Source organism: Salvelinus sp. IW2-2015, linkage group LG26, assembly GCF_002910315.2.
Source record: "Salvelinus sp. IW2-2015 linkage group LG26, ASM291031v2, whole genome shotgun sequence".
NCBI lineage: Eukaryota > Metazoa > Chordata > Actinopteri > Salmoniformes > Salmonidae > Salvelinus > Salvelinus sp. IW2-2015.
Genome location: NC_036866.1, coordinates 35,137,655 through 35,151,361, shown reverse-complemented (window position 1 = coordinate 35,151,361; position 13,707 = coordinate 35,137,655). Strand labels below are relative to the sequence as shown.

The following is a 13,707-nucleotide window of genomic DNA, read 5'->3' as shown; positions in this document are numbered from 1 at the left end:
TTTAGAAATAGAACATGGCTTCTCAAACCTTTCTTCTCTTGCACTGATATCACCATGTCCTGGACCTTCTTGTAGCGCTGCAGCGACTGCCTCAGCTCCTCAATCTTACGATCCTACAGGTGCAGAGGGGTCACACAATGGTCAAAGTACAAGCCTTTGAACAGAGGTTCGGAGAGGTTGTAACCTCTTCTTTGGCCTGTCACATTAATCTTGACAAGACAAACTATCCGAGAGTAATGAGATGGGGTGAGGGGGTCAACTGTAGTTCACTGTACCTTCTCCTCATTGGCTGCCATCAGTGACTCCACCGCTTTTTTCATTCTCTGCACTTCCACATCTGGAGGGTGAAGAACTGGATTTCAGCAAGTGAATATACAGCAGTCAACCATGGTCAATTCTGGGCAAAGATATGTCTGGGGTCCTCTGACTGACTCATCCATTGTGATCCATGGTACAACAGTATATATCGATTCAGAGTGGCGTCTCTGTTCGTTGTCAATATACATCATTATACAACAGTACTATCTAAACAGACAGGGAATGCTCCTGGGGGACATTTTGGCTCCCTGTCCATCTAGTCTAACCACTTCCTAGTCTCACAGTAAGATAAGCACACCATCTAACACAGATGAGGGAACCTTGAGGTGGATGATTTGGACTTGGTGGGTACAGCCATGTCAATGTGCTGTTCTGTCACAATAAAGACATAATGAGAGGAGACATTGTGAGGAGGACAAGGATGATTTTGATGAGGGTTAACAGACAGCACACTGGGTGTTGATGGTGGGAGCAAGTGGTGAGAGAAGACGGGGGTAAGGAAAGGGTGAGGAGAGGCCTGTGTTAAAAGGTGATTATTGTTGTTTGTAGGCGAAAGCAGGATAGAAGTACAGACTGAACAGTGAGCTCGCATCCATGACATGACAGGTGGCAGAAAGGGATGGGGTTTTTTGTTTGTTTTTTTACATGTAGATAGGTTATGATCTTATACACACTCCCCTACGTATTTATTTGGACAGTGAAGCTAAAACGTTTAATTTGGCTCTGTACTCCAGCATTTTAGATTTGAGATCAAATGTTGTATATGAGACAAGTACATAACRCCACCTTTCAATTAAGGGTATTTTCATACATATCTGTTCTACCGTTGAGAAATGAATGCACTTTATGTATCTAGTCCCCCAATTTCAAGGTGTCTTAAGTATTTGGACAAATTCATTAATAATTTAATAAATTTTGTCCCAGACCTGCTGTTTTCAACTCTCTAGAGACCGCAGGAGCGGTAGAAATACTCTTAATGATCGGCTATGAAAAGCCAACTGACATTTACTCCTGATTATTATTTGACCATGCTGGTCATTTATGAACATTTGAACATCTTGGCCATGTTCTGTTATAATCTCCACCCGGCACAGCCAGAAGAGGACTGGCCACCCCTCATAGCCTGGTTCCTCTCTAGGTTTCTTCCTAGGGAGTTTTTCCTAGCCACCGTGCTTCTACACCTGGATTGCTTGCTGTTTGGGGTTTTAGGCTGGGTTTCTGTACAGCACTTCGAGATATTAGCTGATGTACGAAGGGCTATATAAAAATAAACTTGAATAAATTTTGTCAAAAGTTTGGACACACCTACTCCAGGGGTTTTCTTTATTTTCACTATTTTCTACATTGTAGAATAATAGTGAAGAAATCAAAACTATGAAATAACACATATTGAATCATGTAGTAAGCAAAAAAGTGTTAAACAAATTAAAATATATTTTAGATTCTTCAAAGTAGCCACCTTTTGCCTTGACAACAGCTTTGCACACTTGTCATTCTCTCAACCAGCTTCACCTGGAAGGCTTTTCCAACAGTCTTGAAGGAGTTGTGCTTAGCACTTGTTGGCTCCTTTTCCTTCACTCTGCTGTCCAAACCATCTCAGTTGGGTTGAGGTCGGGTGATTGTGGAGGCCAGGTCATCTGATGCAGCACTCCATCACTCTCCTTCTTGGTCAAATAGTCCTTACACAGCCTGGAGGTGTGTTGGGTCATTGTCCTGTTGAAAAACAAATGATAGTCCCACAGAGTGAAGGAAAAGGAGCCGACAAGTGCTCAGCACAACTCCTTCAAGACTGTTGGAAAAGCCTTCCAGGTGAAGCTGGTTGAGAGAATGACAAGTGTGCAAAGCTGTTGTCAAGGCAAAAGGTGGCTACTTTGAAGAATCTAAAATATATTTTGATTTGTTTAACACTTTTTTGGCTACTTTGAAGAATCTCAAATATTAAATATTTTGACTTGTTTAACACTTTTTTGGTTACTACATGTGTTATTTCATAGTTTTGATGTATTCACTATTATTCTACAATGTAGAAAATAGTAAAAATAAAGAAAAACTTTTAAAAATAAAGTTGTGTCCAAACCTTTGACTGGTATTGTATTTCTAGCACACAATATCTACATTAAGCTTGTGAATCTACAAACTTGTTTGATGAATTTGCAGTTGTTTGTGATATTTATGCCACTAACTTTCTCACTAAATTGGTATTCACGATTGATTCATGAGTATCCATAATCATAGCAGCATCCACATGAATGTAGAAGTGTTCAAGTTCATATTATATTCTTATTTAAAATAAAAAAGTGACTCCAAAATGACACAATAGATTATTTACCATGAATTTATACGCTATTAAGTGAATCACTACTAAGTGAATCAGACATATTAGTACTGTGCCCCTGGAGCAAATTAGAGTTAAGTGCTTTGCTCAAGGGGACAGACAGATTTTTCACCTTGTCAGCTCGGTTATTGAAACCAGCAACCTTATGTTACTGGCTCAATGCTCTAACCACTAGGCTACCTGCCACTCCACATGCATTGTGCTTTCATTTCTAAACGGTAAAATAGATACAGTGCATTCAGAAAGTATTCAGACCCTTTGACTTTTTACACATTTTGTTACATTGCAGCCTTATTCTAAAATTGATGACACTGTTTTACAAACAATAACCCATAATGACAAAGCAATTGTTTTTGTTTATTTTTTGCAACAAAAAAACAAACTGAAAGATCACACAAGTATTCAGACCCTTTACGTTGTTGAAGCACCTTTGGCAGGTATTACAGCCTGGAGTCTTCTTGGGTATGACGCTACACGCTTGGCACACCTGTATTTCGGGGGTTTCCCATTCTTCTCTGCAGATCCTCTCAAGCTCTGTCAGGTTGGATGGGGAGCGTTGCTGCACAGCTATTTTCAGGTCTCTTCAGAGATGTGCCACCACCATGCTTCACCGTAGGGATGGTGCCAGTTTTACTCCAGATGTGACGCTTGGCATTCAGGCTTAAGAGTTCAATCTGGGTTTCATCAGACCAGACAATCTTGTTTCTCATGGTCTGAGAGTCCTTTAGGTGCCTTGTGGCAAACTCCCAGCGGGCTGTCATGTGCCTTTTATAGAGGAGTGGCTTCCGTCTGGCCATTCTACCATAAAGGCTTAATTGGTGGAGTGCTGCAGAGATGGTTGTCCTTCCGGAAGGTTATTCYATCTCCACAGAGGAACTCTGGGGCTCTGTCAGAGTGACCATCGTGTTCTTGGTCACCTCCGTACATTTTAGGATAAGGCTGTAACGTAACAAAATGTGGAAAAGGGGTCTGAATACTTTCCGAATGCACTGTATGAAAATAGGCTCAAATAAAAGGTGAAATTCTGTACTGTCGCCTCAAAACATTTGATCTAAAATCCCAAATGCTGGAGTATAGAGAGAAATTAAGTTTTATTTACAAATAAATACGTAGGGGAGTGTCTTTCTTATTCCCTAGGGCAATCTTAAAGCACAATCCGGAAGTTTGATTCCCATTGTAATCAATATGTTGTGTAGAAAGTTTTTGAGGCTGTTGAAATCACAATACCAAAGAGGCGCAGGTGAGTTCATTTGAACAGCATATATCTCTTGTTGTGTGCAGGTTGCGTTTCACACTATTTGCATTTGAACTTCATCTGGTTGCCACAGAGAACAAAAAACAAACAGATTTCATCTTTAAGATATTTACATTAAGTCAACTTACTCTATGTACTTTAAGAATGGTAAAGGCCAACCTTTCTGCAATATAAACCACTGATATCATCTTTTCATTCACCTCCTAGAGTTCTAAAATACCGGTGGCTGAACTGATAATAAAACAATTTCACAGAGTATACATTGTATTAAATAGCTTTCCAATGGGTTATGGAGAAGCAAGGTTCAGATGGGTCATTCATGCCCATACATGCAACAGTGAGAGTTGTGCAAGAGCAAATAATAATAAATACAAGCATTGATAAAACCCATAACCTTACGTTTCTCTTTCAGCCTCTTTTTAAGAGTTTCATCTGGGTGAGAGACTAAACAGGACACAGAATTACTGTATGAAACAAAAACTGGCTCCAGATTCTGAAGACTGTCCATCATGACTTCTGTCAAGACTGGATTCTTTTAAATCACGTTGATTTGGTCACAAAATATGACAGACATTTGAGATATTATTTTTTAAGCATAATAAGACATAAATGCTCATACATGCTTAGAACACATTATAATGCATTATAACTGTCGGCTTTAAGTAAAGCTTTACTAAAATGTTATCATCGGGCTTAATGGAACATGTTTGTCTTATAGGGTTGGTTTCTCAGACACATATTTAGGCTAGTCTTGGACAAAGAACCACATTTGAAAGACATAATAATAACACAGTATTATAGTAATTAGGTGGGTGCTTACATTTGTCCTATTGGAAAATAGTTTTTTGTTTGTGCATATCCCACTACCTGAAACACCCTCAGAGTGGGGTCACTGCCTGGGATCAACCATTGTCGGCGGCGAGCGACCCTGGGGCAATTATGGTTAAGTGCCTTGCTCAAGGGCACAGACAGATTTTTTACCTAGTCGGTGCGGGATTCGAACCAGCAACCTTTCGGTTACTGGCCGAACGCTCTTAAACGCTAGACTACCTGCCGCACTTCATGCTTTTAGTCTAGGACTAGGCTTAATCTGTGTCCGGAAAACCACCCCATAGAGTAAAGACACAGAGAAACAGTGAATATGGTCCATGATCTCACCTCTGTCTCCACTGTCCATGCCACCCGGGGTGATGGCTCTGAACCCAGTCTCGCCGTGTAACCTCCTCACCTCTCTGTCCCTTCCCTCCAGCTGCCTCCTCAGCGTCACCAGCTCCTCCTGCTCAACACACAACAGTTAGTCATCCTCCCAAAAAACACTGAGTGCATTCCAGACCCGACTAAATTGCAGACGTTGCATTGCCAATGGCTGTTTGCCACGTCATCGACTGTGCAGTAGAGCATCAGATTACTATATCGTATGGTGCAGTTAACTGATATGTTAACCACCTATGCAGGCGTTGTGAGATCTGGCAGGCGTCTGCAACGTAGTCAGCCAGGAATGTGGCCACTGAATTATCACCCCCCCTCCCTATTTTACCCCCTTTCATACCCAACACCCATCACCAAAAACAAACCACAACAACCATTCAGATGCTGACTTGGCAGGCAGAGACAATGGTCACACCTGCTCTGGGTGTATGTGTTTAAGAGGGGGAGGTGGGGATGTAGGGGTCAGTGCAGGGGTCTGGGGTGGTTGATGTCTCAGCAAGTGCTGGAGGAGCCGTTTTACATGGCAGTGTCAAAAGCCGGATCCCAGTCTTGTTTGTACTGTCTTGCCAACTCAATTGACGTGACAATGACAACAGGTGTTGGCAAAACAGCACAAAAATATCTGGGACCAGGCTAGTGTCAAAAGGTCATGGGATAGAACATCAAGCATGGATTCTTTCAAAACAAACTAAAAGGCAAACTGAGAAATTAAACAATCTTTCAGATGGCATTTCATCCATGAGAAGAAGGGACAGAGGAAAAGAAAGAAACGAGGACAAAGAAAGCCAAAAAGCACAAGTAAAGTGGTTTACATGTGCTACAGTATATGCTTAAACTGGTGCCTTGTGGGTGTCGCCTAAAGGAAGGTTTATTTTAGGGTTTATATTTACGTTTAAGTGCTTTGGCTTTTTCACTGGCACCAAAAAAATTAGGAATTTAATCATTTGGATCAGTGTGTTTTAGATTATTTTTCTGATAACACACCCCTTTAATTTAATCTAGAAATAGGTAAAAACAAAAACACAAAAAACAGCAGTTGAAACAATCTTGCTCAAAAACCAAAAACTAAACCAAAGTAAAAAGTAGAAAGACATTAGATGGCAACAAGCAGAAACCCTGGGAGAAGCCAACCTTCAGTGCCTGCAGTTTGTGCTCGTTCCTCTGTTTCTCATACTGCATCTGGCCCACTTTGATTTTCAGGCTAGAAAGCTTGGCCATTAGCGACTAGTAGCAGTGGAGAGGGAGGTAAGCCAAGGAAAAAGAGAAAAAGAGAGATGTCATAAGAAAAGCGATGCCAAAAAGGAGGAGGGGATACCCAAAGAGTTGACAAGTAGTCAAAAGAAAAGGATATACGTGTAAAGAATAAATGGCTAGCAAAAAGTTCCTTTTGGAAGTAGATAATTATTTGCAGAATTATGCTTACGTACTGCAGTGTAGGTAGGCCAACCCTAACTCATGATAACTAACCTTAGTGGATTTCAGTTTCTTCTCATACTGTAGTCTTTCACTCTCCATCTCAGTCACTTTGTACCTCAGCTCATTAATCTCCAGACCCATGTACTGAGAGGRGAGAGAAAGACTGCCTTACAATGGGGAATGAGGGAAGCTGTATACATGCTTGTTAAATCAGAGAATTTCTCAGAAGTAAAAGGAGTCAGAGCAACAGTCACCCTCATGGCTTGATAAATCAGTAAGATAGCACCTGATCCCAGAGGAACAAGCAATGTAACATACATTAAAGACGAACTGAAACATTTTAGAAAGTTAAGGTGATTTTGATAACCAAATGTGATAAAGTAGTATGTTCCTAGCCGTACTGAAAAACGAATRTAAAAACTTTAGAAAATAGCCAATCCGACTACTGCATGCCGTCATCTTGATCAATCAATTACATTTATTTATAAAGCCCTTTTTATATCAGCCAATGTCACAAAGTGCTATACAGAAACCCAGCCTAAAACCCCAAACAGCAAACAACGCAGATGTAAAAGCACATTGGCTAGGAAAAACTCGAAAGAGGCAGGAACCTAGGAAGAAATCTAGAAAGGAACCAGGCTCTGAGGGGTGGCCAGTCCTCTTCTGGCTGTGCCGGGTTGAGATTATGACAGTACATGGCCAAGATGTTCAAACATTCATAGATGACCAGCAGAGTCAAATAATAATAATCACAGTAGTTGTAGAGGGTGCAACAGGTCAGCACCTCAGGAGTAACCTTGATAACATGTCATCAATGACATCACTTGAATGGTTAATCTGAAAGGCATCCCAGATTACAATGCATGTTAGTAGCCTCACTGAGAATGTCTTTATTTTGACATAAAAAAATATGAAAGTGCTTTTGTGAAAGGCTATCCTTTTAGAGTAACATGTAACATGACATGAACGCTAAATTGACAAAAACATTTATACTGTGCAAGGTCAGCTATCATATCTAGTAGAGGTCGAACGATTATAATTTTTCAACGCCGATACCGATTACTGGTGGACTAAAAAAAGCCGATACCAATTAATCGGCCGATTTTTTAAATGTATTTGTTATAATGACAATTACAACAATACTGAATGAACACTTATTTTAACTTAATATAATACATCAATAAAATCAATTTAGCCTCAAATAAATAATGAAACATGTTCAATTTGGTTTAAATAATGCAAAAACAAAGTGTTGGAGAAGAAAGTAAAAGTGCAATATGTGCCATGTAAGAAAGCTAACGTTTAAGTTCCTTGCTCAGAACATGAGAACATATGAAAGCTGGTGGTTCCTTTTAACATAAGTCTTCAATATTCCCAGGTAAGAAGTTTTAGGTTGTAGTTATTATAGGAATTATAGGACTATTTCTCTCTATACGATTTGTATTTCATATACCTTTGACTATTGGATGTTCTTATAGGCACTTTAGTATTGCCAGTGTAACAGTATAGCTTCCATCCCTCTCCTGGCCGCTACCTGGGCTCGAACCAGGAACACATCGACAACAGCCACCCTCGAAGCAGCGTTACCCATGCAGAGCAAGGGGAACAACTACTCCAAGTCTCAGAACGAGTGACGTTTGAAACGCTATTAGCATGCACCCCGCTAACTAGCTAGCCATTTCACATCGATTACACCAGCCTAATCTTGGGAGTTGATAGGCTTGAAGTCATAAACAGCAGTGCTGCTGACAAAACGCACGAAAGTGCTGTTTGAATGAATGCTTACGAGCCTGCTGGTGCCTACCATCAGACTGCTCTATCAAATCATAAACTTAATTATAACATAATAACACACAGAAATACGAGCCTTAGGTCATTAATATGGTTGAATCCGGAAACTATCATCTCGAAAACAAAACGTTTATTCTTTCAGTGAAATACGGAACCGTTCCGTATTTTATCTAATGGGTGGCATCCATAAGTCTAAATATTCCTGTTACATTGCACAATCTTCAATGTTATGTCATTATTATGTAAAATTCTGGCAAATTAGTTCGCAATGAGCCAGGCGGCCCAAACTGTTGCATATACCCTGACTCTGCGTGCAATGAACGCAAGAGAAGTGACACAATTTCACCTGTTTAATATTGCCTGTTAACCTGGATAACTTTTAGCTAAATATGCAGGTTTAAAAATATATACTTCTGTGTATTGATTTTAATAAAGGCATTGATGTTTATGGTTAGGTACACGTTGGAGCAACGACAGTCCTTTTTCGCGAATGCGCACTGCATCGATAATATGCAACGCAGGACACGCTAGATAAACTAGCAATATCATCAACCATGTGTAGTTATAACTAGTGATTATGATTGATTGATTGTTTTTTTATAAGATAAGTTTAATGCTAGCTAGCAACTTACCTTGGCTTCTTACTGCATTCGCGTAACAGGCAGGCTCCTCGTGAGGCAGGTGGTTAGAGCGTTGGACTAGTTAACCGTAAGGTTGCAATATTGAATCCCTGAGCTGACAAGGTAAAAATCTGTCATTCTGCCCCTGAACAAGGCAGTYAACCCACCGTTCCTAGGCCATCATTGAAAATAAGAATGTGTTTTTAACTGACTTGCCTAGTTAAATAAAGATTAAATAAAGATGTAAAAAAAATATTTAAAAAATAAACGTCGTCCAAAAGTACCGATTTCCGATTGTTATGAAAACTTGAAATCGGCCCTAATTAAATCGGCCATTCCGATTAAATCGGTCGACCTCTATACTGTAGTGACGGAAGCAGAACAGCTTGCTACCAGTGCAGGATTTTACAATGGATTATGAATTTCACTATGGACATTGGCAGCATCGTTTGATGTCTCACAACTAGCTGTAATTGATTTAATAGGAGCGGACACGTAACATCCCTACCGGTCTGTAGCGAACTCTTTCATAACACTTAGCTAGCTAGGTTGCATTGACTGAAAACTAGGTTTTTTAGCCAGCTGTTTTTATAGCCCAGCAAGCTAGATAGCCTTTTCTAATTTGGCACATTTGAAGTCCCTCACCGCAAACCATATTGAATACTGTTTTATGTATAATGTACACAATATCTGCCTGCAAAAGTGACTATTATTGTTGGCATTAACATGCAGTTAGCTAACTTAATAAGCTTGTTTTCTGTTAGCTACCTTGCTGGCTAACAAAGCCTGATCCGATGCCCATGTCAAAACTACTGTAATGTTTAACACCTAGACCTTGCTCGCTAAATTAACACAAAAACATATGCAAGTGGGGCTTTGACTGGACTATACAGGAATGATGACGCAAGCTACATGCTTTGTTATTCTGGACGTCATGCATTTGGCTAGCTTGCTAATGTTAATGTCGGGTAACAGTTAACGTTAGATCCGATGCCCCTGCCCATGTGAAAATCACTGTAACGTAACCTACAGCTGAATGAGCTCAAACACGTATGCAAGTGGATTGTTGACCTGACTATACAGGCTTGTTAACATTATTGTTTGTATTTTGTTTTTCAATCTCAAATTGGTAATTTTCGCTTTAAGTTTATTAACTTCTTGATCAGTCTTAATTAAAAAGCCATGAGTAAAGTAGGTGCGCGGACGCTCTACCATTACCATGACGTTGTTTCAATATAGCTGCGGCAACATCTCTCTAAGCTTTACTAGGCGCTCAAAAAACATCTAATATGTTCTAAAAGCATTTTCATAACATCACGTTCAACAAGGTTACCTAACATGGACATGTAAAACAATGTTGTAGGTTGATTGGAGCATATCAGTTCCACTTTAAAACTTGGCCTTGGTTTTCATTTTTAACAAMAAATATATTTTGAACCCTGATGAAGGCAGCTAAGGTGTCGAAACGGGTTATTAAACGTATTGCATCGGAGCCATTAGAGTGTGTGGCTTTTCCTTATCAAAGTAAATTGTAACTTCATTCTTTTTTTATCAAAAGAAACCGAGAACCATATTATAGTTTTCTCCTACATAGTCCAAGGCCTACTACTGATCCCCATGGAGACCATATCTGTTCTGGAGGGACTGCTTTGCAGAGACAGTAGAAATCCCAAAGCAGGTTAAGAGATGTGACAGGAAAGTGCCTCTGGTGGGGAGTGCCTCTGTGCTCTGCTCTCCCAGATAGGCTGTGAAGCGGAACATACTGGACAGCAGCCCACTGTTCCAGTGGACTGGAAGAGACGGCTGTGCCACAACAACAATAACATGACGTGTTTGAGAGCTGTCCAAGAATCCACCACAGTTCAATGGAGTCCAAATTCACAACCCTCTGTTCTCCTTTTCTTCAAACTTCCACGTAAACAAGATATGAACATCACCTTTTGTTCATTGTTTGCAACCATACAACCAGAGGAAAAATACATCTTCCAATTTCCTATTATCAAAGCCCTGAAGCTTCACATTCATGTAAGAGCAACTCATTCATACCGTCAAACATAACACAATTACAGTGCCTCTGGCCATGGCAAGGCTGACAAGGCTGTCTCTATTGCCCCAACACACTACGGTTTTGAGCACATGATGATGCAAGCCTTCCCTCCCCCAAACAGGTGTCAGGCAGCATGAAAGGGTAAGTGTGTGCATGTCAGAAAGAGAGAGGGAGAGAGAAAGACTAAGAAGAATCAGTCCTTAAACAGAGGCCTCCCATCACATACCTCACTGTCCCTGAAGTCAAAGTGCAGTATGTCCTTCTCAAATGAGTTCAGCTTCAGTTTCAAGTTCGACACCTCAGCCATTAGGTCCAGTTTCTGAGTCTCTAGAGTCGTTCTGCACAGGAGCTCCTGCGAAATAACAAAACACGCTAAATATAAACACACACACAGCTTGCTTGCTGGGTTTTGTTGTTCAGCAGCTTTGACAATATAACTTCAACAAAGACCCATTTTCAGGGGCAGTCTCGTCCAAACTGACCTGTTGTAGCATCTCCTCAGTGGCGTTCAGTTTCTCCCGGTGTTCATCCAGACACATGTCCAAGTCCCTTATCTTCTCCCCCTGCGCCTCCACCTGGTCTGTCAACACACTCACCTGCACAGAAACAAGGGTGACACTAAGCAACTCTTATACCTGTGTAGTTACTCTGTCATTACAATTGGAACATTAACATAATTATGGTGCATAGTGCTTTGTATTTGCAAAGTAATTAAGTTTATTGAGTTTTTGTTATTACACCAAGTTTATCATATAGCCCCGTCCCAGATTTGTTTGTGCCGTATAGCCAACTCCTATGGTGGTTGTCATTCCCAAACAATTTTGTGAGTTGGCTATATACCACAAACAGATCTGGGACCAGGCTACATTCATTACACTTCATTGCACTAAAAAGCCACTTAGCATTTGATCGCGGACAGTTGTTACTGAAGAGGGTCACTGCAGACCCCATGGATTGTGTGTGACAGACCATCAATGCACGGATAGATGGGTGCTGGAGACGTTCAGAACCTCCTAGATCAACTGACCGCGGCAGCCTAGACTAATCAAAWCTATTGTAACATTTAATGAGCCTAATGGCTCATGCTGCCTGGGTAGGACAGCTACTAGCTATGACATGTTATTGGGTACTGTACAGTACCTGAAGCACCAGGGATTCCTTGTCACCCTCCAGTCGAGACAGTCTCTCCTGGTAGAGGTCACCACCCATGGAAATGTGGTGGCCATTGGACTGCAGGCAGGCATAGAGAAGACAACATGGAGTCAGTGAGAGTGTGACACATGGGATTGGTCTGTGAGTGTTAACATACAGACTCCAATTGTCACTAGTGACAGACTTAACAAATGTTAATCAAGTTATGAGTAGCTCTCCATGGTGGATGCAATATTAGTTATGGGTTCTAAGAGTAAGCCTCTACTACACAGGTAAGACTGGTGACATGCTCAGTGCTTAAAGTTGCACTATGCAGAAATCGCTCTGGTTGGAAATTTCCTGGTTGCTAAAACTCTCGCCTAAAAGTTTGCTTAATTTCAGTTTGTGACAAAAAAAAGGTCAAATGTAGAGAATCATTGTACCATCTAAACCGCTGTGAAATATATATTCCATAATGAAAAATACTGTTGTTCCAGCTGGCGTACAAAACCGAAAGTAAAAACGGGAAGCATAGGAATAGAGCCTAGCACATCTATCGTTTCTTAGACTTGCTTTCAAGTAGAATGATAGATCAATAACTCACATTGCTATGTGAATTTGGTCAGGTTGCCCAAAAAGTTACATATTGTCACTAATGTAGCAAGATAAAGTCAGATAAACCTAAAGACTTGTGTTGTGGCACTGGAGTATTTTAAGGGTGAACAGGGCATATTTTAAGTACCTTGAATACGGACAATTATCAGACAACAATCGCACATGAGTCTTCGAGTGACAGCTAGCATGATTGATGTTGCATTTGCCCTTTCCTTTGCCAGCAACACCTTAAATGGTCAAAGAGAGAACAATTTCCAGAGACTAGTGTACACACAGAGAGTTACAGCATTACACAGAGGCTCTGGCATTTCCCTGGCCCAGAGCCTAAATCTCAGTGCTCTCTCCACAGCATACTGTTGGTTCTCAATCCCAACACATCAGTGGGTTGTTTCTCACAGCAGTCTGAAAACACCTGGGTTGTATCTCACATTTCCAGGGGAATACTAACTACAGCATATTGTAAGAGTTCAGGGAGATATTTGCTTTGTACATTCAGAGATACAGTTCTTGGACAATGGAGCCTGATATTAGAGGTGTTTTTGAAACGCTCAAAGCGAGGACAGGCTGAAGAACTGTACCAGATGGCCTTCAACTAGTTTGTTTGAACCAAGACTTAAATCTGCCCTTAGCATGGGAAATCAGCCCTTACCATCAATATTACTTGCCAACGTACAATCATTGGACAATAAATTAGACGAGGTACGAACACGAATATCCTACCAACGGGACATAAAAAACTAACATCTTATGTTTCCCCGAATTGTGGCAGAATGGCGACATGGAAAACATTCAGCTAGCGGGATATACGCTGCACCGGCTAGACAGAACAGCACACTCCGGTAAGAAGAGGGGGGTGGTCTGTGTATATTTGTAAACAACAGCTGGTGCACGAAATCTCTAGATTTYGCTCGCCTGAAGTAGAATATCTCATAAGCTATAGATCACACTTTTGCCAACAGAGCTTTCATCA

The 13,707-nt window shown here is 40.8% G+C and overlaps 1 protein-coding gene across 1 annotated transcript in view; it reads right to left on the bottom strand.

Annotated features, from left to right (window-relative positions):
• ppfibp1b (PPFIA binding protein 1b) overlaps nt 1–13,707 on the bottom strand; it is an 86,392-nt gene that overhangs the window by 41,252 nt on the left and 31,433 nt on the right. Inside the window, exons 5-13 of the mRNA XM_023971103.2 lie at nt 12,132–12,221; nt 11,474–11,587; nt 11,218–11,343; nt 6,585–6,677; nt 6,249–6,341; nt 5,067–5,184; nt 4,308–4,352; nt 276–337; nt 29–113 (exon numbers count right to left, since the gene is read on the bottom strand). Coding sequence (XP_023826871.2) covers nt 29–113; nt 276–337; nt 4,308–4,352; nt 5,067–5,184; nt 6,249–6,341; nt 6,585–6,677; nt 11,218–11,343; nt 11,474–11,587; nt 12,132–12,221 — 826 coding nt within the window. The remainder of the gene's footprint in view (nt 1–28; nt 114–275; nt 338–4,307; nt 4,353–5,066; nt 5,185–6,248; nt 6,342–6,584; nt 6,678–11,217; nt 11,344–11,473; nt 11,588–12,131; nt 12,222–13,707) is intronic.